Below are 26,212 nucleotides of genomic sequence, written 5' to 3'. Positions count from 1 at the left end.
TTGTTTTGACCAAGAAGATGTTCCATGGATTGGTATGTTTCTTATTTCTCTGCTCTCATGAAAGGAGTGCCATCTATTTTACTTTAAATTAGTGTCTATATTTTACTTCTGTAAGGAAGAGCAAAACATTAGAATATGTCCATCCCCAAAGACGACAGGATCCAGTTGATTTCCGAAAAATCATGGAAGAGTTTGTGATGGAACAATTTCTGACAAATGAAAGAATTTGTGATAGATTCTACCCAGGGCTTTTTTTCTCATAGAACGCTCAGAACGGAGTTCCGGCACCTTTTTTGGATGGAACATTGTAGGGTAGGCAAGGCGGGTTGTATGACATGTGTGAGTTTCGGCACCTTTTTCTTTTACAAAAAAGCACTGATTCTACCAGTGATTCTGTCAATATGTGTGTGGGGGGAGGGGTGGCTAACTTACCAGGTCAGTTGATACAATTGCCTTTCTCACTTGTCATAAAAAAGGTCCCATGATTTGTTGAGGAATGAACAGGACCCCAAGCAGCAAGATAAATGGCTTAAAATACTTGACACAAACCTGTTCTAAATAATTTGTACACAATCCGACCCCAGTGATTCATTTTAAACAAGTGTTAATTTATTTTAATAGTTTAGAGCCAGAGAGGAGATTGGAGAGAGAGAATGTTGTGGTTTTATGTTTCACCCATAAACAGCTGAGAGGCCTGGGAAATCAGTGATATACATTTTAAAAAATGAAATAAAAAATCATAATTTAAAAATCAAATTACAAACACTATGCAGTGAAGAAATTAATAATTACTTAATTACTTACATATTTAACAATCACCAACATTTTACAGCATTCTAATATACTATTGATTGGTATGTTCCAGCAAAATTATCAGAATAATCACCTTAGATGGAACAACAGACCACAAATAATTGAATTAAGCAATATAGGATTATGAAGAATTACCTTAAAATAATAAGGATAAAGAGTCAATTTTGACAAAGCCTATTATTATTAAAATATATTTATAATGCCATTTATGTAGTGCAGGGCATAAAAATAGGATGCAATATTCTGATTAAGAAAATTAACAGTTCACTTGGAACAGAAGAATTCAGTCTTGAATTCTAAATTAAACAGGCTCATGTTATCTATAAAATATCTAATTCAGGGTGACTTTGTGTATCATCACTGCAATGGAGAATTAAATTCCATTGCATAAAATCTAATGTAATTTCCTGGAGAAAGCCATCCAAATAATGAATTTTATTAACATAATCTTCACTCAGTTATTTTTATGCTAACCACTTAGCAAATTTTAAAATGAAATGAGTCATTAATACTATCATGCAGTCAACAGTTATAAAAATTAAGAATGTATTATATTTACTACAGTAGGCTTGAGTTAAAATTCATTTTGATCCAAGGTCACTTTCTTATTTTATGCAACACCTATTTAAGTTCTTCTAAAATTCTCAGGAAAATTAATGAATCTTTTGTTTTATTATCTGTATCATCTGTTTTATAAGCCTAATCAGAACAAATTGTGATTGTGAAGATGTAGTTTCATCTTTACAATCATCTTTACACAAAGACATTAGAATAGATCAGCCTGCAAATTTAGGGAGATCTGCAAGCATCTGCCTGACCTTGCCTGGGAATGGAACTTAAGTAGATTTATTTTTCTAAATTTAATTAATAATTCTAAAATATTATACATGCTGCTTGTTTGTCTAATAATCAGTCTAACAGATGATCTACAAAGGTGTACATATATAAATCCCCAGACTTTTGTGGGAGCCATTAATACAGAGTGCTGAGGCTATAGTGCAATAAATGAATTGTTTTCTGTATTAAGCGCATTACTGAGTCACCTTGCCACCTGTTGTTGATTTTATTTGTTTGTTTGTTTGTTTTAGTGTGATCTTGAATACTGGACTTGGTGTTTTTCCTGATCTCACAAAAATTAATTCAGTAAACATGAACTTTTTGCTGTAAGTATGTATCAAACAAAGTAATAGGATCAAACAAAAATGAATGATAGTCCATGTAAAGATGGACACAAAGTGTGAAGTGGGAGAATGGATATTGTCTCCCAAAATAGTAATTCTATTAATAAAAACAGTCATAAAAATTTATTTCATCACAAATTCTCAAGGTAGACAAGTTATTTTTTAAAGTGCATATAATATAAAAAATATAAGAAACAGATGTAATACCCTAATCTATTACAATCTCTCATAACGCAACAACACAGCTGTAACTTTTATGATCTGGGAATCCTCCAAAGAAGGAGGCCAAATTATACACTATGAAATGTGACGCTGCTATTGAAAATAAAGCTGTTGTGCCCATTGTAATCTTCCGCAGGGAAACAAAGTAATGCTTTGTTCATCCAAAATAACATTTCTGAATCCCAAACACAAGAACAGAAGTGATTATATAATGGCAAATGGTAGAACTGTAAGAAAATAAATGCTATACATGCATGCATACACATGAGTTACACTAATACATTATTATAATTTTATTACAATGCTAAACCTCTTTTTGTCTTTTTTCACAGTGAAATTGCTGATAACCCATACCTGAATTCATTGCCTTCAAATGCATTCCAGGGATTGTGTAATGACTCCCTTATACTGTATGTTATTCTTCCATAAAACCATTTTTTGTTTTGTTTTGTTTTGTTTTGTGTTATTTTCTTTGATCTATTCTGAAATGGTAAGATCTGAACCAGAAATTAAGTGGCGTCCAGAGATGCAATACTATACATGGGCATTAAGTCATGCAAGCCCAGCCTGGCCCTGGAATACATCTGTAGACCATGGTGGGTTCTGGTGCTGGGCCAATTTTATAGAATGTTACAACAAGCCTAAGAGTTTTTATCACTGATAACGAAAGAGGGTTTCATTCACCCTTCCTTCAGCCTTCTCTGCCAAGATTCCTGTTTTCTCCATCAAAAAATAGAATGGCCCATGATTACAAGTTCCTGAACATTATAACCACTTTCTCCTTCATCTCCAAATGTTTAGAACAACTGCAATTAATGCACAGTTTAACTAAGTGGAATTTCACTACTGCTAATAGAAGTAGCAGCAGCAAACAATAGCAAAGTATGGTTATTAATTGCAAAGGATCATACTATGGCTATGATTTAAACTTAATGGCATCCTTGTCATTCTGAAAACTTGAGGAGATTCTTTGAATAGAGGTATATGTGATGTTGGGCTCTTGACCATCTCATGGTAGTTCTTACAACATAGTTATTTTATATTTTGTTTTATTTTGGATCACAGAACAGGGATACCTCAGACATTCATGTGTATATAGTCATAAAATAAATAATCATAGACTGGAGGCTAAAACATATTTATTTTTTATTTTTTATTTTTATTTTTATTCCATTTATATCCTGCCCTTCTCCGAAGACTCAGGGCGGCTTACAAGCTTAGCAGTAGGAACAGTTATATAAGGAACAGTTGCTGGAATTGGGTATGTCTAGTTTAATGAAGAGAAGGATGGGGGGGGGGTGCAATGATAGCATTGTTCCAGTATCTCAGGGGTTGCCACAAAGAAGAGAGAGTCAAGCTATTCTCCAAAGCACCTGAAGGCAGGACAAGAAGCAATGGATGGAAACTAATCAAGGAGAGAAGCAACCTGGAACTAAGGAGAAACTTCCTGACAGTTAGAACAATTAATTAGTGGAACAACCATCTTCCAGAAGTTGTGAATGCTCCAACACTGGAAGTTTTTAAGAAGAGACTGGTCAGCCATTTGTTTGAAATAGTAGAGGACTAGATGACCTCCAAGGTCCCTTCCAACTTATTATTGTTGTTGTTAATGTGCTGAGTATTGATCGGATTTTATCATTTTGAATTTAAAATAATTTTGGACAACGTATAAAAACACAAAAGTCACTAATAATGCATTTTTTTATTAACAGAAAATTATACAATAACGGTTTCACAGTGGTGGAAGCCCATGCATTTAATGGAACTAAGTTAGATTCTGTGTAAGTAAATAAGGCAATGTACTGTAACATAGCACTTGTATTGCATTTTAACAGCTCAAAAATAAGTACTCACAAATAGTTTCTAACAGTAAACCTTAAAAATGCTGAAAGATAAGTCTGTGTTAATTCTGTATATTAAGCGTGGCAAGGATATCCTTAAAGTTTCATAACTGGGGAGTTCTTGAATTCTCATTCTCTGAGCCAGAATACAGGTAGTAGTCACTTAACAATGCCCTGTTTAGTGACCATTCAAAGCTATGATGATGCTGAAAAAGTAACTTTATGATTGGTCCTCACACTTACAACTGTTACAGCATTCCCACAGACAGGTGATCAGAACTCAGGCATTTTGCAGCTAGAAGGCATTTACAACTATTGGAGCATCTTTTGGACCTGTGACCGCCATTTGTGCACTTCACAGCCCACTTTCTACAAGCAGAGCCAATAGAGAAGCTGGCAGTAAAATTATGAATCACCATCATATGATGTTTTTCCTGACAGCCTTACCTCTTAGCGACAGAGCTGTTGATCCCAATTGTGTTGGTTAAGCAAGGACTTCATGGCAGCAAACTGCTGACATTTCTTTTCTCTTTTGTGAATTTCTGTGGGTGAAGTATAATTTCTTCATTTTATTTGAAAGTAATCAAAGAAAGAAAAATGTTTATAAAGCATATTAATTCCATTTCCAAGATGTTGTTGATGTAAATTTTGTGACCACTAATGCTTCTGGGTAAAACTTTGTCCTAGCAATGCTTTCAAGGCAAGAAAATATTTTGTATGCTGTTCCTATAAATGTTTGGTAAAACATTTCGGCCTCTACTACTGATCAAATTCTCCATGTACAATTGAAAGAGTTATGTATGTCCAGTCGGTACTACAACTTCACTCTTTTTTTAAAAGCAGATGATTCATTTAATTTAGCCCAGTAACAGTAACACATAATGCAGCCTTGATGAAAATTAGTAACATCTTTCAGATCTATGAAAAAGATGTACAGTGTATTCTTCTGTTATTCTTTACAGAAGATAAAAATAACATTCTCAGAAAGATATATGCTGGACACAATCACCTTCCGCATAAATTGTTAGCATATTAGCACTTGTTAGAAAAGTTTAAAAATTGGTTAGTTTTTATTGGAATTTTTTTTAAAAAAAATCAACCATTTATTTTACTAACTGGTCACAAAAAGATATTGCAGACCATATCTATTTCCAGCACCCATCTGTTCTTGCAAGTCCATTCCGAAGTATTCCAAAATCTTTTACATAATCTGGCAATCTGAGAAATTGTGATGTCAGTAAGGGGTTGTTTTATCCTAGGACTTGGACTTGCTACTTCCCTTTCCAGAAACCCCTAACTTTGACTTCCTTGACTGCCTTGATGTATGAAGGTTGTTCTTTAACCCAAAAGAAAGACACTTATGTAATATGTGATACTAGGTGCTCTCTACTGTTGATAGTAAGCACTTTATTTTTACTGTCTACTAGTATTGTACAATACTAGTATTATTGGGGATTTTTATTATTCTACTGTTTTTAGCTCGGGCTCTTATTTAATTCTTTTTTAATTTTTGTATTCTGTATTTTTTATGTGCCCTGTTCACCGCCCTGAGTCCTTCGGGAGAAGGGCGGTATAGAAATATAATAAATGAAATGAAATGAAATGAAATATTGTATCAGTAGAATTCCTGAACAACTTTTGCTTCCCCAAAAGCTTGGATGCTAGATTAATTCTTGACTTGCAATCAGCTTTCCAGTGTCTAAGCATCGTCCATATCATGCTGCAATTCTGGTTGCCAAAAACCGGCAAACTGAAGACTGTCCAAGGTTAGATTATACATCTCTTTTACTACCTCCTCCCAGCCAGAACAATATTGGAATATTCCCCAAAAAGGAATATACATGCATCTCCACAATGAAGCACATTTGTGCAACATCTTTTTTACTGGTTCCTATCTGCCATGCAGTCTGATTTGGCCAAAGTGACCTTCTGGAGACCTCTACAATTCTGCAGACAGGAACTTATAGATCTCTATTCACTGAAACAAATGGGTGGGGAAAAATTTCTGGAAAAGACAGCTCTCTCTTTGCTGCATGTTCTCATAATCTGCTATTCACTCCAATCTCTTTTTCAGTCCCATTAAGTTTATTTTATTTAGTTAGTTCAAAGGCAATAAATGTATTTCTTGGCCCAGATGGAGCTGAGAGGAAAAAGACCTTCTTCATTAGAAGACAGACCTAAGACTGAGGGTGGCGGGGGTCCCCCATTGGACCCAAACCATAGCCTGACCTGACTGACCAAAATAGTGTTAACCCTTTGCTATCAGCTCCATTTTCAATGACGGAGAATATACTCAATAACAATTTACAAAATTGGAAGCTGTGTAAATTTTCTGCATCAACTGGAAATATATCTACTGTCCCAGATCTTCAATGAACAATATTTAATGAAGTGTGTTATGATCCACAAAAGTATTTACAGTGATATCTATGTTATCTTTGAAGATCTCATGAAACTCTGAAATTTGTGCTACTTCCCCTATTTTTTCTATGGGAGTTTCTACAATGGTTCTGAACTACTTTTGAAACATTTAAAATTTTTATTTATTTCAAATACTTTATTGTAAATTATCTGAATTGCAATGAAGATATTTGTTGTGTAATCACTGTACAGTCTATGTAACATAAAAATAGAAGCCATAAGACAGTTCATAAAATGGGTACAAATGATGACACACTGTTGTGTTTCAAAACTATTCTGGTGGAAAGCTAATCAGTGCCACGTATCAGTTGTGCTGCTGTTCAACTTTTTAGGAACCCCTTACTTCTGGCTTTCAAACAGCAACAATTACAACAGCTTAACCCTAAACTATTTTTTATCCTGAGAAAGGAACACACAGTCTATTATTACAATATATAGTCTATGACAATTGCCATTTTCATAATTTCAGAATTACATTACAGTTGTTCATTGATAGAAGCGTAAAAGCATAGCTGTACACAATATCATGTGTTCATTTTCTACTAATGTGATTCTTATTCAGGTATTTTTATGTGCTCTTAGAATTAAGCATTTTGGGACTGTAGTCCATACTATTTAAAACAAAATTGCTATATTGTACTCCATTTGAATATCTGACCATGCTGTCTATAAAGCAAATAATGCAGAATGCAGAACCCCAGAAATTTTTTCAATCTCTGATTGGAGAAAAAAACCCTGATTGTTCTAACTTAGAGTTACTTGTGTTTCCCCAAAACAGGTACACTTTTCCAAGGTTGTTCTCTTTTGACACCTGTAGAAACAAAATATAGGGCTTGGTCATTTAGGGCTTGGTCACTCTTATGCCTTAAAACCTGAACATATTGCCAGCAGGATAGTATTATGTAAGTTTTTAACTAAAACACTCAGACTGATTGGCCTTAGCTCTTAGAAAACAGTGCCAGACAAATAAACAAGAAATCACTATTTGCTATCAGGCCACATTATTATTTTTTTGTAAATGGCTCTTTGATGCCATTCTACCAAATTAAGAAAAAAATCCTTACTCTAAAATGTTAATAATTCAATCTTTAGATAGAGGCACAGAACATAAAGGAGGAATGGGCAGTTGGAGAAAACATTTTATTTTGTTTTTTTGTCCTTCAAGATCCCATCCAACCAGAAATGGTTAATAGTTACAGCATATTTTGCCACTGTTTTGAGCCAGGAAATTTGAAAATGTAGTTTAAATTCCCTCTTGCTGTGAAAACTCCTTTCATACAGACACACACCCAAAAAGAGAAAGCCTCAAACATTCTGGTCCAAAAACCCTGTGCATGATATGGTGCTGTTCATCTCTGTATCCTCAATCACTGACATGGGATCAAATATGGCGGTAGTATACAGCAACCTCTGAAGTTACAATGGACCCCAAAAGTCTCACCCCCCCATGTTCACTTGGTTGTATTTTGGATATTCTGCAACTGGCTTGCACTTATGGCAGTCATGTGACCATGATTTTCAACGTGTTTTTTTTGTTGGAAACCAGTGTTTACTTCTGATTTTATGCAAAAAAAATTGTGCATTATGAAAAATCAGTTACTTTATAACCCATGGTATTCGCTTAACAACCTCTAAAAATATTATAAAATGAGATCATTCATGTGATGATTCACTTAACAATTAGGGATGTCTTATGACCGTAATTCTAGGCTCAATTACAGTATTAAATCAAAGTATATCTCCAGTCGATGTCCACTTCATGTAAATGGAGGTCTTTTTCAGAGCAGGACATTTTATTTATTGTGTTATTTATAGAAAAGTTATTTACAGAAAACTGTACATGCACCTAGCAAATAACCTAGCACTTATAGTGAGGGTTACTATAAATGCCATTGACTTTAGATAGTATTTGTTTTGAAAAAGACTAATTATTTTTGTGAGGTAAAGCAAACTATTATTTCAGCCTACAAGTTACAATTTGTGGCTTTGATATTTTATTTTTTGTAATAACTTCTAGAAATTGTGAATTCACAGGATAGATTCCATTTTTCTGACTCTTAGCCAGCAATCAGGTCATTTCTTGCTTTTCTTATGCCATTCCTGTTTAGAATCTTACTCTATCTGTTCATAGAGGAACAGACATTAAGACAATGTATGTAGCTTCTACACAGCTTTACTTCATTTTACTTCATAAAATTGACCAGGTTTCTGGTTCACTCAGCATATTTTCTTTGTCTTCTTTCAGTTTACATTACTGGAAAAAGATTGTTGGGGTTTAAATCAAAAAGAGAGTTGCAGTCTTAAAAGACTGCATTTGTAAAATAATCTGGATGTTCAGTCCATGACAATACAGCGGTGGAAATGGAGGTTAGCATAGATAAGCTTTTTCCTATTTTCTGGTTTTCTGGAGGAATATTTACACCTGGTTTTGCCAAGTTGCATGGGGTCTAAAAGTACGATACACCCCAGGGAATGGCTGGTGGCCTGCGGCACTCCCGCTGCCTTGTTAACTTTTAAATTTTAACCTAATTTATCTTTACTTGACTTTAAGCTGATAGTTGTTGTGAATATTCTTTATTTTATCTTTAACTTTTACCAATTTTTAAATGATTGTTGCATTTAAGACTTTATTTTGACTAAAGTTTCTGATTTAAGCACTAAAAAATTGTGTTGCTGTTTCTCTGCAGATACCTGCATAAGAACAAGTATCTAAGAGTTATTGATGAAGATGCATTTTTGGGTGTTCAAAGTGGTCCAAGCCTACTGTGAGTAATGGGGGAAAGAATATATTAAGTTATTTTAGTGTTATTTATAAATAATATAAATATTGGGTAATGATTGTTAGGTGATTATTTTAATGTTAAAGGATGAGCTTTCTACTCATGCATTCATCTGGGGTCATGTTCTTTTTATAAGGTGACTAGGATATGATACAAGGCCAACAGACTATAGATTTCTTATCTTAGAAGGCCTGGTTAGTCCTATCGCTGTTGGTTTTTCAGCTGCTCAGGTTGGTTTCTCTACCTACAATCTATCATGTTATGTATATTTCACTATTATGAATTGCAATGAGGGCTTCATGGAATTCTACCCAGTGATAGCTTCCTTGTTAGAAGGACATGTCTATGTTTTTTTCTTGAAAACAATTAGGTGTTTTGCTTTCACCCTTTTTGGGGAGGTGTGTTTTTGCTTCCCCCACTGTCCCCTATTACAGCCCTTTCAGAATAGAGGTTGCACCAATCTGTGAAAATACCTTTACAATGCCATTAGCTACTCTTCTTCTTCGCTAGTCATAATACTTTATTTATCCTCAAATTTAAGCAAGCAATGAGGCAGAAGAAACTGAAATCAACAATTCTTTTATGAATGAGAAGAAAGATCATGTATTTGTTCCCCTTTGCAATAGAACTTAGTGAGCTTTCCGAGGCCCAAAAGAGTTACGGTACTTTACTGTGTGAGCCGACGCTGCTGCCTCAGCTCTAAATAGAGAGCTCAAGATCTGGATAAATTCAGCAAAAACAAAATGAGCTTAATACCTTGATCATATTGTGTGACATGTACTGTTCCAAATTCATTTGTGATATTATGACCACAGATGAAATATTTATTCCAGTTCTAAACTTGCTTCCCTAAAGAGGCTCTCTCTTCCTGAGGATAGCTATCAGCAATTGGAGAAATACAGAAAAATAGTCAAATACTCTCTAACATCAGTAGATTTGGCATATTTCATGGTGACTCACATTTTTGCATCAACATAGAAATAATTTATTGAACATTCACACAGCGGTACTAATTTATTTTGGGGTTAGCATACAAACTCAGAGGGAGAATAGATTTAATTCACTAAATATATTTGATTGCATAATCAATGCAGGAGCAATCATTCACTTACAGAAAGGAAAAATTATGTGATTAACATGTTTGTTTCTAGCATGTGGATGGGTTCATTACTTCTAAATATCTAAATTACAAAATAAAAAGAGAATGGAAAACAACATTTATCAGCTATGGCAAGGAAAATGATGCCAGGAAAACGTCAGGAACCGACAGCTAAATAATCAAAGGAAGCAGTTAAAAGGAGGAAACTTGAGGCAAAATCGATAGACTCCTACAGAAAAATGGTAAATGTTGGATAGACATATGAAAAAGATTTGAAAAAGTTGTAGGTCCAGGAGAACAGGGTAGAAACACAAATATGTTTTTCTAGGAGTTGTTAAAGATGCAGTTAGTATGTTGCACAAGATAAAACCTAGACTAGATTCTATTCTTGACATACTATTTTGGATCTCAATGTAAATAAATCAGATATAGGTCCCTTATTATCTATCAGCTTACCTGCCTGTCTAGAAACTATGAATAACAAGACCTTGGAGAAGTGTACTTTACTTAAAAGCTTCTCTGCCATTTTCTGCATGTGTAAAACACACACACACACACACACACACACACACACACACACAGACAGACACATTAAAAAGGTAAAAGATTTCCCCTGTCCAGTGATGTCCAACTCTAGGAGGGCGGTGCTCATCTCTGTTTCTTAGCCCAGGGAGCCAGCATTATATGAAGACATTTCTGTTGTCATGTGGCCAGCATAACTATATGCTGAGGCACATGGAACGCTGTTATCTTCCCAACAAAGTGGTGCTTATTTATCTACTTGCATTTGCATGCTTTCAAACTGCTAGGTGGCAGGAGCTGGGGCAGGTAACGGGAGTGCACCTTGTTGTGTGGCACTGGGATCTTGAACCTGGGGTGACAAGCTCAGCATCTTTAACCACTGAGCTATCCCACCCCTATATACATACATACATATAAGTTTGCATGTATGTATGTTGTAGAAACTAGGTCTCAAAAACTGAGCTGGTCTTATGTTAGCAATCATGGAAATGTAAAACCATAGCTAGTAAAATCCTAAATAACAAAGGTCATCTGTATTGAAACACATATGAGCAGCCTTCTTACACAGTGCAAGGCTTTTCTCTCTCTCTGGGTGTAGTTCCATCAGGTTTAGAGAAGGCACCATTAATAGGCACCACTAGAACAGAGGTGCCAAAGCATCTTACAAAAGCAACGAGGATCAAGTAAAGGCTGGATCAGTCTCAGAGCCTGAGCTGAAGACAAACTGAATTCTTGGACAGTTATATCATTCCAAAAGAAATTTCCATTAGATTACCCTAGAGCAAGGATCAAAAGTTGTATCCTGCCAAAGAGACTCATGCAGCCTTCCCAACATCCTTGTGAGACACAAAATGCAGCTTTTATGACCATGCCAATTTTCAGGCTGTATTTAGCCATGCAAACTTTACGTCTATCTATTTTGTCTAAGGAAATCCTTATAGCTTTAATTTTCTTTTGTTTTTAATTGGGATGCTCAGAGTGGCTTCAGCACTGTTCATCCAATCAACCTTTTTTTTAAGTGCAAACATTAGATGAGAATAATATTTATACTGTAGACTAATATTCTGGAAGGTGAACTTCACATTCCACCACCATGAAATCATGGAATATGAAAGGAGTAACTTACTTGGGAATAGAAAAAATCCAATAAATATTAAGCTTCTGCTTTGCTCATCTAACTATTCCTCTTAGCAGGCTTATTATTGTATTGGTTTGTACACAGAAGCACCTAAGGAATGACTTGAGAACTTTAGATTCTTCTGAATGTTAAAGAATGTCAGCGTGATTAGTTAAGCAATGTTTAATTTAAGAAAGTCATAGACAGAATTAAACAGCTATGTGTTTGTAAATGTGTATGTTGCTTGTAATTGATTATAAAGCTCTGTGGTGGCGAACCTATGGCATGGGTGCCACAGGTGGCACGCACAGCCTTCTCTGTGGGCATGCACGCCGTTGCCCCAGTCCTAGGCCTTCAGCTGGGTTTTATTAAAAAAATTCGCTTTAGGCCTCTGCCGCCGTGTGCAAAAAAACAAGTTTAATCAATCAATTTCAACTTCTCGCGGGGGAAAAAAAGATCTCGCAAAGTTGGAATTGATTGATTGAACTTTTTAGTCCCATCCAGTCTGCCGTTACCACCACAGCCATGCCCACTCAATAGGCCACACACACCCAGCACCCGACGATACATAAGTGGGTTTTGGATTGCAGTTTGGGCACTCGGTCTCTAAAAGGTTCGCCATCATTGAAATAGCTGTTTGCAAAGACAAAATAACAGGAAAAAATAAAAATGACAGAACAGCAGATTGTTAAAGACAATAAAAGTAGAAGTTCATAATGAACAACAGAAAATATGTCAAAAAGATGGGAATTCTGAAACATATTGTGGATAAAAAAATCTCCACCATTAGCGACACAACTTTTTCATAAAACGTGGTAGCAATCAAGGCATGGCATCTATTCTGGTCAAAGCATGGACTGACAAATCCTAGATTAGAAGAGCATTTGAAAACCTAGTAGGTTCGGGTCTAAACAAAGTACCTATTGCATGCTTAGCGGGGACCTGTATACAGATTAAAATAATAGCACCTCAGAAGGTATAAATTGAATTCTTAAGTCTCCACTTAGTCAGCCAGTGAGGAGGAAAAGTCAAAATGCTTAGATACCATCGCCTCAAAGAGTCCCGTAACACAATTCCTGTATGCCATTTGCATTAAAAATATAATTTAGTGAATTCATGATGCAAATAATAATCTGGTCACTATATTCTTCACTGTTTTCCATACTCCGTTTCCTTTCACCTCCTCAGTTATAATCCTTAGGAGCACCGTGGCTCGAGTGGTTGGAACACTGGGTAGGAGATTAGCAAGCCTGCATTTGAGATCCGAGAGCTGCTGTGGGTGGGATTGAGCTCTCGTCCTTCACTCCAGCTTCTGCTGGAGACATGAAAGGAGCCCCCAGGACAACACTGATGTCACCGGCTAATCCTTTCAGAAACACTCTGTGTTTCTGACACAAGTGCAAAGTTATAATTCTTGTTTAATACCTGATGGAGGATAATCACACTTTAAGTTTTTTCAAGCCTGTCTCTAGGGATACGTGAAAACAATCAGTTCTGACATCTTCCCCATGGAGGAATCTGCTCCTTTATTTATTTATTTTCTTGCACAACTGAGTGGGGCAAACATAGAATTGGAATATTCTGGGTTACATACAAGATGCTGGGCTATGAGTGGGATGACTCAGGTTCAGTTCTTTTTCTGCCATGGAAACATACAACCCAAGCTACCAAATAAGGTTGTGGTTAAGTGGTAAATTTGAGGAGCAAGTTCCAAGGATGCAACCTGGATCTCTTAGTGATAAAGTACGATGACAATTGAATTTTTAAAAATGTATGTTTTTTATTTAAAAAATGGTTTATATAATAGCAACAGAGATAAAAAGATGTGCATATAGTACAAAGTACAAAGATAGTACAAAATATTCATTGCTAAAAGTATTACTGTCTTACATAATGCCTTAAGCAATTACTGTTTCGAATCTCAATAGTACCAAAGATGCTAAAAAGGCAGGCATAAAGTCAGGTGTGAACTAACAAATGGGAAGACATCCAAGTCATTTTCATTGTGAAAAGAGAGAATGAGAGAGAGAGATTTTGCAATTTTTGAGTGACTTTAATTTAGTTTCAGATGAACTGGATTATTCTTCTTATAATTGTTTTGCGTGGCTTGTAAATTATTTTGAATGTATTAACTTTGATTTTCTTTAAACAATAAAAAAAAGTTTTCCTGTTTTTTTTCTTAGCTGTGTGATAATATTATTTTGAAGTTTAAAATTTTCAAATTTAAAGTCAACAGGCCAAAGATAACTCAGAAATACTAAGTCAAGCAAAAGTTTAAAAATATTTTTCCGGTTAAAAACAACCATAGTACTGGATGTCAGCTGCCTCTTGGCATAAAAATTAAGTGAATTTCTGTCTAAAAGTTGGAGAAAGAGGGTGTCAAGCAACAGAATAGAGGAAGGTCATGCCAAAATGGTGGATGATGGAGAAATTGCTAACCATTTTGGTGATGGTTGGAAAGAAAAGGTCGTTAGGACAAATTCTAAAGTCATACTTGTTTAGGCTGCACATATACTTTTAAAAAAGGGACGCGGTGGCTCAGTGGGTTAGGACGCTGACTAGTCGATCAGAAGGTCGGCAGTTTGGTGAGACGAATCCCGAGTGCCGCGTAACAGAGTGAGCGCCTGTTACTCGTCCCAGCTTCTGCCAACCTAGCAGTTCGAAAGCACGTAAAAATGCAAGTAGAAAAATAGGGACCACTACAGTGGGAAGGTAGCAGCGTTCCGTGCGCCTTTGGCGTCTAGTCATGCTGGCCACATGACCACAGAGACGTCCTCGGACAAGCGCTGGCTCTTCGGCTTTGAAACGGAGATGAGCACCGGCCCCTAGAGTTGGAAACGACTAGCACGCATGTGCGGGGGAACCTTTACCTTTACCTTATACTTTAAAAAATCCTAAACTCTAGACACTCTAGTATAGGAGGCTAGGAGTGCATTATTCTTTGTACAGAATATAGTTCTTAGGAAGAAACTGGTTCAGCTATAAACAAAACCATGTAGGACCAATAAGGGAGAATAGTTGTAGATCAGGGTTGAGATGAGGGGTTCTAGGTGCTCTTTGAGCTTGCTTGTTTTATTGCAGAAATTTCATTACCCAACTAGATAACATCATCAGTGCCAGTAAGGAGTGCTGTTTGCTGTCAGTTGACATTTTGGTGGCTTGCCTGTCAGTGTTGGTGGGGGTGGTCTTAGAGATTTCTTTACTGTTGGCTCTTTAGCAGTTTCTTGATTGGGGTATTGTTTACTTGATTGTTGGTCTGAATGCATCCATGAACACCAATTAGCAGTCACAAGACATGATGAAAATTCTTTAATTTCACAACATATAGACAAATTTAACCATAGTTTCAATTGGAAAAATGTGACAATCCTAGACCAGGCCAAATCCAAAAATGCCAGGGAATTTCTACAAGCACTCTGACAAATCAACTATCAAATAGACACATAGATATTAACAACATCTATAGATTATGCAAAAGAGACAATCAGCCAGCCCAAAGAAGAAAAAGACTCCAGCATCTCTCCACCAGTAATCAGCAGTCAGATCAGCATAGATTAACTCCAAGGTCAACTTCAGACCAACAATCAAGTATGCAATACCCCAATCAAGAAACTGCCAAAGAGCCATTAGTAAATATCCCAACCAAACAATCCCTAAAACCGCCCCCACCCATCCAGACAGGCAAGACACCAGAATATAAACTGACAGCCAATAGCACTCCTTAAAGGTAAAGGTAAAGGTTGCCCCGCACATGCGTGCTAGTCGTTTCCAACTCTAGGGGCCGGTGCTCATCTCCGTTTCAAAGCCAAAGAGCCAGCACTTGTCCGAGGACATCTCTGTGGTCATGTGGCTGGCATGACTAGACGCCAAAGGTGCACAGAACACTGTTACCTTCCCACCCTAGTCGTCCCTATTTTTCAACTTGCATTTTTATGTGCTTTCAAACTGCTAGGTTGGCAGAAGCTGGGACGAGTAACAGGCTCTCACTCTGTTACGCAGCACTCGGGATTCGACCCGCCAAACTGCCGACCATTTGATCTACAAGCTCAGCGTCCTAACTCGCTGAGCCACCGCTTAATAACAACAACAAAAACTTTATTGTCACTTTGAATGTACACCAATCAGCATACATCAAAATGAAATTATGTTGCATACAACTCTCAAAGGATCACCACCTCCGATATACACTCCTTGTTCGTGGCCAGCTCAAGTTTCAGATCGTCCATTTTAGTCTCTAGGGAGCGAACGATGGCAAACAGGACAGATGGAAATGGGGCTCCATGTGGATTAGCCCTCAAATTAGCTTGTATTCCTGTACGACAACCTTTCCTTCTTTCCTTTTTCTGATCCTGACTCTTCCACCTTTTCCTTAAAGAGGACTTGCTTCTTTTTGCCCCTGGAGCATGCTGCCACCACCACCATCAACTCCTCCAAAAGCCTCTCTTCCATCCTCTGCGCCTGCCGACAGCCTCATCCAGTTCCTTTGCTCCATAAGCCCCAGGACTTCTTCCCCTCTACCTCCTTTGGAAACAGCTCTGATATGCAATAGAATCCATCGTTGGGCCAGCAGTCAGATCTTGCTGCTGGCAGAACAAATTCAAACAGCGCCAATGAATTTTAATGGTCTCACCAACAGTTCTGAAACAGCTAGAAACTGCCAGCAATGAAATGTCAACAAGAAAACAAGCAAGCTCAGAGAGCACCAAGGACTCCTCAAGACCATTTAGGCTTTGGTTCTACATGTGGCTCTTAATTTCTGTGTTTGTTAATTGTTCTAAAGCAGGGGTAGGCAACCTCGGCTCTTTTATGACTCATGGACTTCAACTCCCAGAATTCCTGACTCAGGAAAAGAGCCGAGGTTGCCTACCCCTGTTCTAAAGCATTTGACAGTTGTATGGCATGTAAATTAAATAAAGATTCATGAAACATTTTTATCAGAAACTGACATTATTAATTTTCCCTCTGTGTATATCTTCAGTGATGTCTCCCGGACATGTATCACTACATTTCCAGCAAAAGGATTAGAAAACCTGAAAGAACTGATGGCTCAAAATACCTGGACTCTAAAGACATTCCCCCCAGTAAAAACTTTTCCTTATCTAACTTATGCTGCTCTGTCATACCCAAGTCACTGTTGTGCTTTCAAGAATTGGAAGAAAGCTAAAGGGTAAGTTTTAAAAATGATATTCAATTCTAAATGTGTTAGAATCCAACTACCTAAGGAATTTTATTCTGGCTCATAAACCTGCTCAACAATAGAAATGTACTTTCGGAAACCTCTTCAACCTTTCTCCACATCAGAAATGATGCAAATGAAAGAGCAAACATTTGTAATGGCACTCAGACTTTCAAATTCTCTCCATAGAAAGTCGTGTTTATTTAAGCACCAAATGAAGTCCACCTCTTCACGTGGATTAAATTAAATACTGTTTGAACTTCTTTAAAGCAGATTTTATACTCAATGGCGGCTGCAATTTAATAAGATTAGATCGCATTTGTTCTGAAGCATGATTCTTACAGTAAAACTGTATAAAAGAATTTTATAAAGGAAAGGAAGCATAGCAATTTGTTATAATAAACAGAAATAAAAGCAAATGCAGTGTGATAACACTAAAGTATAATTAAATAGGTAATAGCTTTCTTAAAGGGACAGTTGTCTAATCAAAATGTTGTTATCATAATTAGAAAGAGCTTAGAAATGTAGCTTAATTCCAACACTAGAACACTGCATTTTTCTCAAATAATATTGCCTTAGCTCACAATAAATAGTCCCCGGTGATTAATTTGCCTGCTCTAGATAAACTACATATTTTATTAATCATGCTTTCTATTGCTTTTTTAGAATCTTGGAGTTCCTGCTATGTAATCAAACTAACAATCTCAGCATTCGCAAGAGAAGATCTTCCAGTACCTTCAGGACTCCTTTCTATCAAGATTATGCAGAAGATTATTCAGATCACACTGATGCTGTTCACGATGAGAATTCCAAATTTAGAGACCTTCATGGAAATTCCCATTATTATGTCTTCTTTGAAGAACATAACAATAGAGAAGATGGATTTGGTCAAGAACTCAAGAACCCCCAAGAGAATATTGTGACTTTTGATAGTCATTATGACTATATTATCTGTACAGGTAATGACGATATTAGTTGCATCCCAGGGCCTGATGAGTTCAACCCCTGTGAAGATGTAATGGGGTACAGATTTCTGAGGATAGTGGTATGGTTTGTAAACTTGCTAGCCATTGTGGGCAATGTTTTTGTTCTCGTTATCTTACTCACTAGCCACTACAAGTTGACTGTTCCACGGTTCTTGATGTGTAACTTGGCTTTTGCTGATCTTTGTATGGGATTGTATCTTCTCTTGATTGCTTCTGTGGATCTTTATACTAGATCAGAGTATTATAACTATGCCATTGATTGGCAAACTGGGCCTGGTTGTAGCACAGCTGGCTTTTTTACTGTCTTTGCTAGTGAGTTATCAATCTTTACTTTGACTACAATCACCCTGGAACGGTGGTATGCTATTACGTTTGCCATGCGCTTAGATAAAAAAATTCGTCTTTGGCATGCATCTTTTATTATGTTGGGTGGTTGGCTGATATGTTTCCTTCTTGCCCTCTTACCACTGATTGGAGTCAGTAGTTATGGAAAAGTTAGCATCTGCCTTCCCATGGACACTGAAACACCTGTAGATCAAGCTTACATTATAATTATTTTACTGTTGAACATTGTTGCTTTCATCATCATTTGTGCTTGCTATATTAAAATTTATATTACAGTACGGAATCCCCAATACAAGTCAGGGGACAAAGATACAGTCATTGCAAAAAGGATGGCTGTGCTAATTTTTACTGACTTTTTATGTATGGCACCGATCTCATTCTATGCCTTATCCGCTGTTATAAATAGACCCTTGATAACAGTCAGCAACTCAAAAATTCTGCTGGTCTTGTTCTATCCACTCAACTCTTGTGCTAACCCATTCCTTTATGCTATCTTTACCAAAGCATTCCGAAGAGATATCTTCATCTTGCTTAGCAAATTTGGGTTATGTGAACATCAGGCTCAACTCTATAGGGGCCAAACAGTCTTCCCTAAGAACAGCAGCGGTTCTGGCCATCATAAGGGCAACTGTGGAGTCCATAACCTTTCTAGCCATCAAAGCCACCCTCATGGTGTACTTGGAGGTTACCAGTCTGCAGTGGTGCTACATATTCAAGAATCCATGGAAAATAGTAAGCTGTCTATATTATAGCACATCACTACGGAAAATAATATTTGGATATTGGAAATCCTCATTATATTCTATTATAAAGGGAATGAATTCTTTTGGTAGGAATTTTAAGATACATTCCGCTTTCCTATGAACCATCTATATAAAACTATAAGTTTAAAACTGTCAGAAAAGTTGGAGTAGCTCAGACCAAGCACTTTTTGAGTTCAATTGTCTGTTTACATAATGCCATGCATTTATTACAGAAAATCCATAAGAAGGATAAGGACAATGATACATCCCTCAGCAATCACTCTGTTCCTCAGGAGAGGGTATTAAGAAATATACTGGAAGCATAATATATAGCCCTGTTAACCAGCCACTTGTAGCCTTATTGTTTATAAATTTCATTAACACTTTAATGCCATCAAATTGGCAGTCATCAGTACAATTTGAAGAAGTGAACTGCACTGTAGGACAAAGTGCTTTTTTCTATGAATTATGTAGCTTGAGTAAAAGAACTTTGATTGTACTATGAAAAAAGAAAGCCTCCCCATTCATTTATCAAATGTACAATTATTTACTCTCTTGTCTTTTAAGAGATTTACACATTTTAATCCTGTCTCTCAGGTGATTTGCTTCAATCTCTATCATTTTATTTTCCTGGTATGTTTTCCAGTCATTTTGAAGGTATAGTGATCAATTATTCAGTGTTTTACATATGTTCACACTGTCATCTTGTATAAAGCTGTAATGTAATTAGTAGATTTATTTTTATCAATTTCTTTCCTACTAATGTCCTACACAGAGTTTGCAAATTTTGCAACAACATGGCAGGACAACATTTTCACGAAATTATTCCTTACAAGGTTCATTTCCAGAACAGACATGAGACTCAAAACATCTCATCACCATGTATGTGAATATGTGATCAATGGTTTTTGTTGTTATTTTTATCCCATCTCTCTTGCTTACTTAGAACAAGATTTGCTGTTTTAAAACCTAGATCTCTTGGAGAACATTTTCTGTTTTATTGCTTTGAATAATTTGATGTCACATTCAAACTTGACCATTTGACTTCAGATAATTTATCACAAGATAAAAAAAAACTTGACAGATTTTGGTAGGATAGCCTTGTTTATATTATCTTTAGACACCTCTTTTGGTTGCATACCTGGTGTTGCCTCACAGTGCGAGATGAGCAGTACATAAATTTGATAAATGAATACCTCTCCTGGGTTGATAGCATCTTGGGTAGGAAGGAGCTAGTTCTTCTTGTGGTAAACGAGTGTCTTGTAAGTAGAAATACCAACCATTTATGGGCAAGTGACCGATTGCAACCATTTTTGTAAGAATGCTCACCTCTCAGACTGAAACCCTAGCCCTTAATGATTGCCTACTCAGTCTGTTAATCCATGTATATAATAAATAATTATTTGTTTCTATATGCATTGGGAGATGACATCAGATCCTTGTAATCATTGGATGAAAAATAGTGTGCTATCAAATCTATACTTTACTGGAAGGTTCAGTTGCCATTTAGTATAATTAAAGTTACAAAAATGAATTACTCTTTCTCTACTTTCATAAACTTTGTAATTATAGAAGAAAGAAAAATATCCTACATGTTACTCCACTCAGCAATGGATAGCCACTTTTAGAAGATCTTATGAATTCTTACTTGAGCTTTTTTAAAATGACAAAATGCATCAATTTTGCTCACAACAGGCTTAGAAAGTTCAAGCTAAATCAAACAGTATGCCTAACTATGAAACATCTATTTGTTCTAATTATTTTTTTTAAAAAAATGCTTAACTAACCTTGTGTTGATATTGCTGCCCAAAATGGGTACATTGAACAATCTGACAAAATTATATGGATAGTTTTTAAAAATTTCTACTTCATTTTAATTGTAAACATAATTATTTTTCTTTTTGTTAAGATGGTAAATATGTAAACTTATAATCAACTGTTGTTTTGCTCTTATTATTTTTAGCTTACTATGACCTATTTCTGCCTATGTACCTTTTTACATTATTTGAAAGATAATAATTCTACCTTGTTCAATTAATGGAGTTCAATTGAAATGTACTTTTGGTATAAATCGTTTAATTGTCTTCTTTCATTTTCTTCTACTTTTTTTCTACTTTCTCTCTTTCTTTATTCTCTTGACAAAAGACATGCTGGCTTAAACAAAATCAGTTTTTAAGCCACTGTTGTAATTTAGCAGCCAAATATTACAAAGCATAAAAAATTAAAGCAGGTTAATAATAATTTATATAATGCAGTATATCAGGAAGAATTAGTAAGGCTGAATTCTTGACCACATTCCACATAGACCACCTACATTGCTCGTAGTGGAGCAGCTTTAAGATTCTTTAAGATGTGTGGACTTCAGTTCCCATAATCCCCTTTTGCTGAGTCCACACATCTTAGAGCTGTGAGGGTGAGAATCACTGACCTAGGGCTAAGGCATATGGAACAACGTCTTACTACTTTATTTTCATGCAGTATCATTTTCTGTAGAAGGGCCTAGATTACACAGCAGCTTCTACCTGGAGGCAACATGCTATGTCCGGTCAGTTCAATTGTCTCACACAGGAAATTTATGTTGTCTTGCCAGGATTTTCCAAGTTGTATTCCATGGAATCCTAGGGTTCCACCAAAAAACAAAATCATTTAAATGCAACCAGAAGCATCTATAGGAATTTTTATAAGGTACAGTAGAAAGAACCCCAGTCTCCAGAGGTGGTTTCTATTCATATGATGTCTCATCCTTCTGTTTGTGTCTGAGAGATGGGAAGCAAGAATTCTAGGAATTTAAGACCCTGGTATACATTGATACATTGAACTAGCTCCTGAAATTGGCCAGAAACAAATATGTTACACTGCAAAAAAAAACCAACTGTTTGAATGTCCAAGAAGCAGTAGAATGGAAATATCATTAACATCCAGTTAATGAAATTAATACTATCTCTTTCCACCTATAAGGAAGCTAATAATGACGAATAATTTTTCTTGCTCATTTCTAAGCTCAATTTTTGTGTATTGAGAAAAAATATTATTCCATAACCCCATGATCAAATTCTGAAGAAAAGTTGAAGAAAAGGTGACAAGTATACTTCCTTTCAAGGGTTCTGTATTCTAAAACAGAGGTCCCTAACCTTTTGGACATCAGGGACCGGTTCTGTGGAGAAAGGTTTTTCCGCGGACCAGAGGGGGCATGGTTTTGTGTGCTGCCCGCATCCTGTGGATGGTGCTTTGCTTGTTTGTGTGGACCAGTTGCTGGCATGCTGCAGAGCAGTACTGGTCCACGGACTGGGGGTTCGTGGCCCTTGTTCTAAAACCTCTGAGAAGTGATGCTCTGGATGAAATGTTGCCCTGTCCATTTCCAGTTTAATTAAGCAGGACTTTGGGATTAACAATAGCATTGGACCAGCTATTTAAGCAGGACCCTGAGTTACTTCAGTCTTTGCTATCATAACTGTATTCCTGGATAAACTTTAGTGAATTTCAGATGATGCCTTTATCAAGGGCACTATGAAATAGTGGCTCAGTGGGTTAGGACGCTGAGCTTGTCGATCAGAAGGTCGGCAGTTTGGCGGGTCGAATCCCGAGTGCCGCGTAACAGAGTGAGCGCCTGTTACTCGTCCCAGCTTCTGCCCACCTAGCAGTTCAAAAGCACGTAAAAATGCAAGTAGAAAAATAGGGACCACTACAGTGGGAAGGTAACAGTGTTCCGTGCGCCTTTGGCTTCTAGTCATGCCAGCCATATGACCACGGAGGCATCCTCGGACAAATGCTGGCTCTTCAGCTTTGAAACGGAGATGAGCATGGCTTTGAAACGAAGATGAGCACTGGCCCCTAGAGTTGGAAATGACTAGCACGCATGTGCGGGGGAACCTTTACCTTTACCTATGAAATAAGAAATATAAACATTAACAGAGGGATAGAATCAAGATCACGTGAAGTGTTAATACCACTTTATAATGCCTTGGTAAGGCCACACTTGGAATACTACATTCAGTTTTGGTCACCACAATGTAAAAAAGATGTTGAGACTCTAGAAAGAGTACAGAGAAGAACAGCAAAAATGATTAGGGGATTGGAGGCTAAAACATATAAGGAACGGTTGCTGGAATTGGGTATGTAATGAAGAGAAGGATGAGGGGTGACATGATAGCAGTGTTCCGATATCTCAGGGATTGCCACAAAGAAGAGGGAGTCAAGCTATTCTCCAAAGCACCTGAAGGCAGGACAAGAAGCAACGGATGGAAACTAATCAAGGAGAGAAGCAACGTAGAACTAAGGAGAAATATCCTGACAGTTAGAACAATTAATCAGTGGAAGAACTTGTCTCCCAGAAGTTGTGAATGCTCCAACACTGGAAATTTTAAAGAAGAGATTGGACAACCATATATGTCTTATTTGTGTATACCAGCTAAAACACTAGCAAACATGCTTTGATAAAACGTGTTGTTTTAACTTCTAATGTTCATGATTTTTTGGTCTGGGAAAAAAATGTTCTATTATTAAGGGAAAATTAAACAATAACATGCATACAACTGAACAGAATTATTCACTTGGGAAAATAATTCCCTATTGTTGAAAAAGGGAATGAAATAGGAATTTAAATTATAAACCATGCATAAATGCTATGCTGATAGCATGCAAAGTTTGCCTTCATCAGACTACCTACATATTAGATTCTTTGAGGTTTAAATGGAATTTTGTGACAAATGGGGAATTTGGTATAACTTTTATGCACACCTGACTAGATTTTGTTCTTGCATGTTGTTTTGCTTAGGGATTCCCACCCAATAAATGTTAATCTGCTTTAGTGCCATTCAGATTCAAGTGGGTACACTCTCCAATGACTGGCATTTCCGTATGTGATAAAAATAACATACCATTAGTTTTAAGGAACATACCATGCATGTTCCTTAAAAAAAATCTGAAGGACCCGTTCTTGAAGAATCATCACCATCATCCTGGAACAGTAAATAATCAAGTGGTTTCACTTACACTTACACTAAAGACTTCTTCAACATTCAGCTAAGTTCCAGCCACTGCCATCAAAACGCTGAAATGGTGCAGCTAGAAAGTTAAGACTATTGTATTGAATTAGAAGCTGGATAGAACAATACTTTCTAAGGAAGGTGGTTACAGGGGACTTAACGTACTAAGAACCCTCCTGGATTCAGACCAAAGACTAGTTAGATTAGCATGCTTCTTTCAACAATTGCCACCAAAGAAAATAGAAGTAGGGCACACAATGACAACAGCTCTCCTTGACTTCCTAGTACCTTGCATTATACTAGACAATGGAAAAGATAATCAAACAACAAATCAGCGAACACCTTGATGCAAACAAAGTCATCACTAAAAGTCAACATGGGTTTGTCAAAAACAGATCACGCCAGACAAATCTTATTGCATTCTTTGACCAAGTGACAAAACTAGTGGACCAGAGGAATGCTGTAGATATAATTAACTTGGACTTCAGTAAGGCATTTGATAAAGTAGATCACAACCTACTACTTGATAAGATAGAAAAATGTGGGTTAGACAGCATCACCACCAGATGGATTTGTAGCTGGCTGACAGACCGTACTCAGCGTGTGGTCCTCAATGGAACTGCATCTACATGGAAGGAAGTGTGTAGTGGGGTGCCCCAGGGCTCTGTTCTGGGCCCAGTGCTCTTCAACATCTTCATTAACGATTTGGATGAGGGGATAGATGGGGAACTCATCAAATTTGCAGACGACACCAAGCTGGCAGGAATAGCCAACACTCCAGACGATACAGGAGGATCTGGACAGACTCGAACCCTTTTTTCAATGGTGAAAAAAGTAAGGTTCTACATTTAGGCAGGAAAAATCAAATGCAGTGGTATAGTATAGGTGGTACCTTGCTCAATAGTAGTAACTGTGAGAGGGATCTCGGAGTCCTAGTAGACAATCACTTCAATATGAGCCAGCAGTGTGCTGCAGCTGCCAAAAAAGCCAACACAGTGCTAGGCTGCATTAACAGAGGGATAGAATCAAGATCACGTGAAGTACTAATACCACTTTACAATGCCTTGGTAAGGCCACACCTAGAATACTGCATCCAGTTTTGGTCACCACGATTAAAAAAAGATGTTGAGACTCTAGAAAGGGTACAGAGAAGAGCAACAAAGATGATTGGGGGACTTGAGGCTAAAACATATAGGGAACGGTTGCTGGCATTGGGTATGTGTAGTTTAACGAAGGGTGAGGGGTGACATGATAGCAGTGTTCCAATATCTCAGGGGATGCCACAAAGAAGAGGGAGTCAAGCTATTCTCCAAAGCACCTGAAGGCAGGACAAGAAGCAACGGATGGAAACTAGTCAAGGAGAGAAGCAACCTAGAACTAAAGAGAAACTTCCTGACAGTTAGAACAATTAACCAGTGGAACAACCTGCCTCCAGAAGCGGTGAATGCTCCAACACTGGAAGTTTTTAAGAAGAGACTGGCCAGCCATTTGTCTGAAATGGTATAGGGTTTCCTGCCTGAGCAGGGGGTTGGACTAGATGACCTCCAAGGTCCCTTCCAACTTATTATTATTAATTGCCAGCAACTGATGCCCCAGGTAAATCATGAAGTTAGGATTCCTATCCCCAACCAAATGTGAATTAATATATCATATTTGCTCAATTAAATATAACAGACTGGTTGTATCACGAGTGCAAAAATATATTCTGAGGATCTACAGAATAGAAAAAAGAAAAAAGATCAATTATACAAGTACTATTGGAACTAAATACAGAAATGGAAGGTTAGACATTGGCAAACTATTAAAAAAAAGAAAGTAGGAAGCAAGGGCATTAAATTCCAAAGCCTTGGGTTGGCCAAATACAAAGGGGATAAAATAGCAGAAAATCTGTGCATTGACAAAATTTCCATCTCTCAATTCCTGCATGGAACAGCAGGAGGCTAGAAACCAGGACACCGGGGAATTCTAGTTCAGTCTTAGA

At 36.9% G+C, this 26,212-nt stretch overlaps 1 protein-coding gene across 3 annotated transcripts in view; it reads left to right on the top strand.

Moving 5' to 3' along the window:
* Window positions 1-19,419, top strand: part of TSHR (thyroid stimulating hormone receptor) — a 43,999-nt gene extending 24,580 nt beyond the window's left edge. For all 3 annotated transcript variants that reach the window (XM_081320416.1, XM_081320418.1, XM_081320417.1), the window contains 6 exons: window positions 1,902-1,976; window positions 2,549-2,626; window positions 3,929-3,997; window positions 9,166-9,243; window positions 16,975-17,163; window positions 17,839-19,419. In XM_081320416.1, coding sequence (XP_081176542.1) covers window positions 1,902-1,976; window positions 2,549-2,626; window positions 3,929-3,997; window positions 9,166-9,243; window positions 16,975-17,163; window positions 17,839-19,255 — 1,906 coding nt within the window. In that variant the 3' untranslated portion in view covers window positions 19,256-19,419. The remainder of the gene's footprint in view (window positions 1-1,901; window positions 1,977-2,548; window positions 2,627-3,928; window positions 3,998-9,165; window positions 9,244-16,974; window positions 17,164-17,838) is intronic.
* Window positions 19,420-26,212: the final 6,793 nt, after the last annotated feature.

Source organism: Vipera berus (genome assembly GCF_964194415.1).
Source record: "Vipera berus genome assembly, chromosome: 1".
NCBI classification, from domain to species: Eukaryota; Metazoa; Chordata; class Lepidosauria; order Squamata; family Viperidae; genus Vipera; species Vipera berus.
This window is presented reverse-complemented; position numbering and strand designations above follow the sequence as displayed.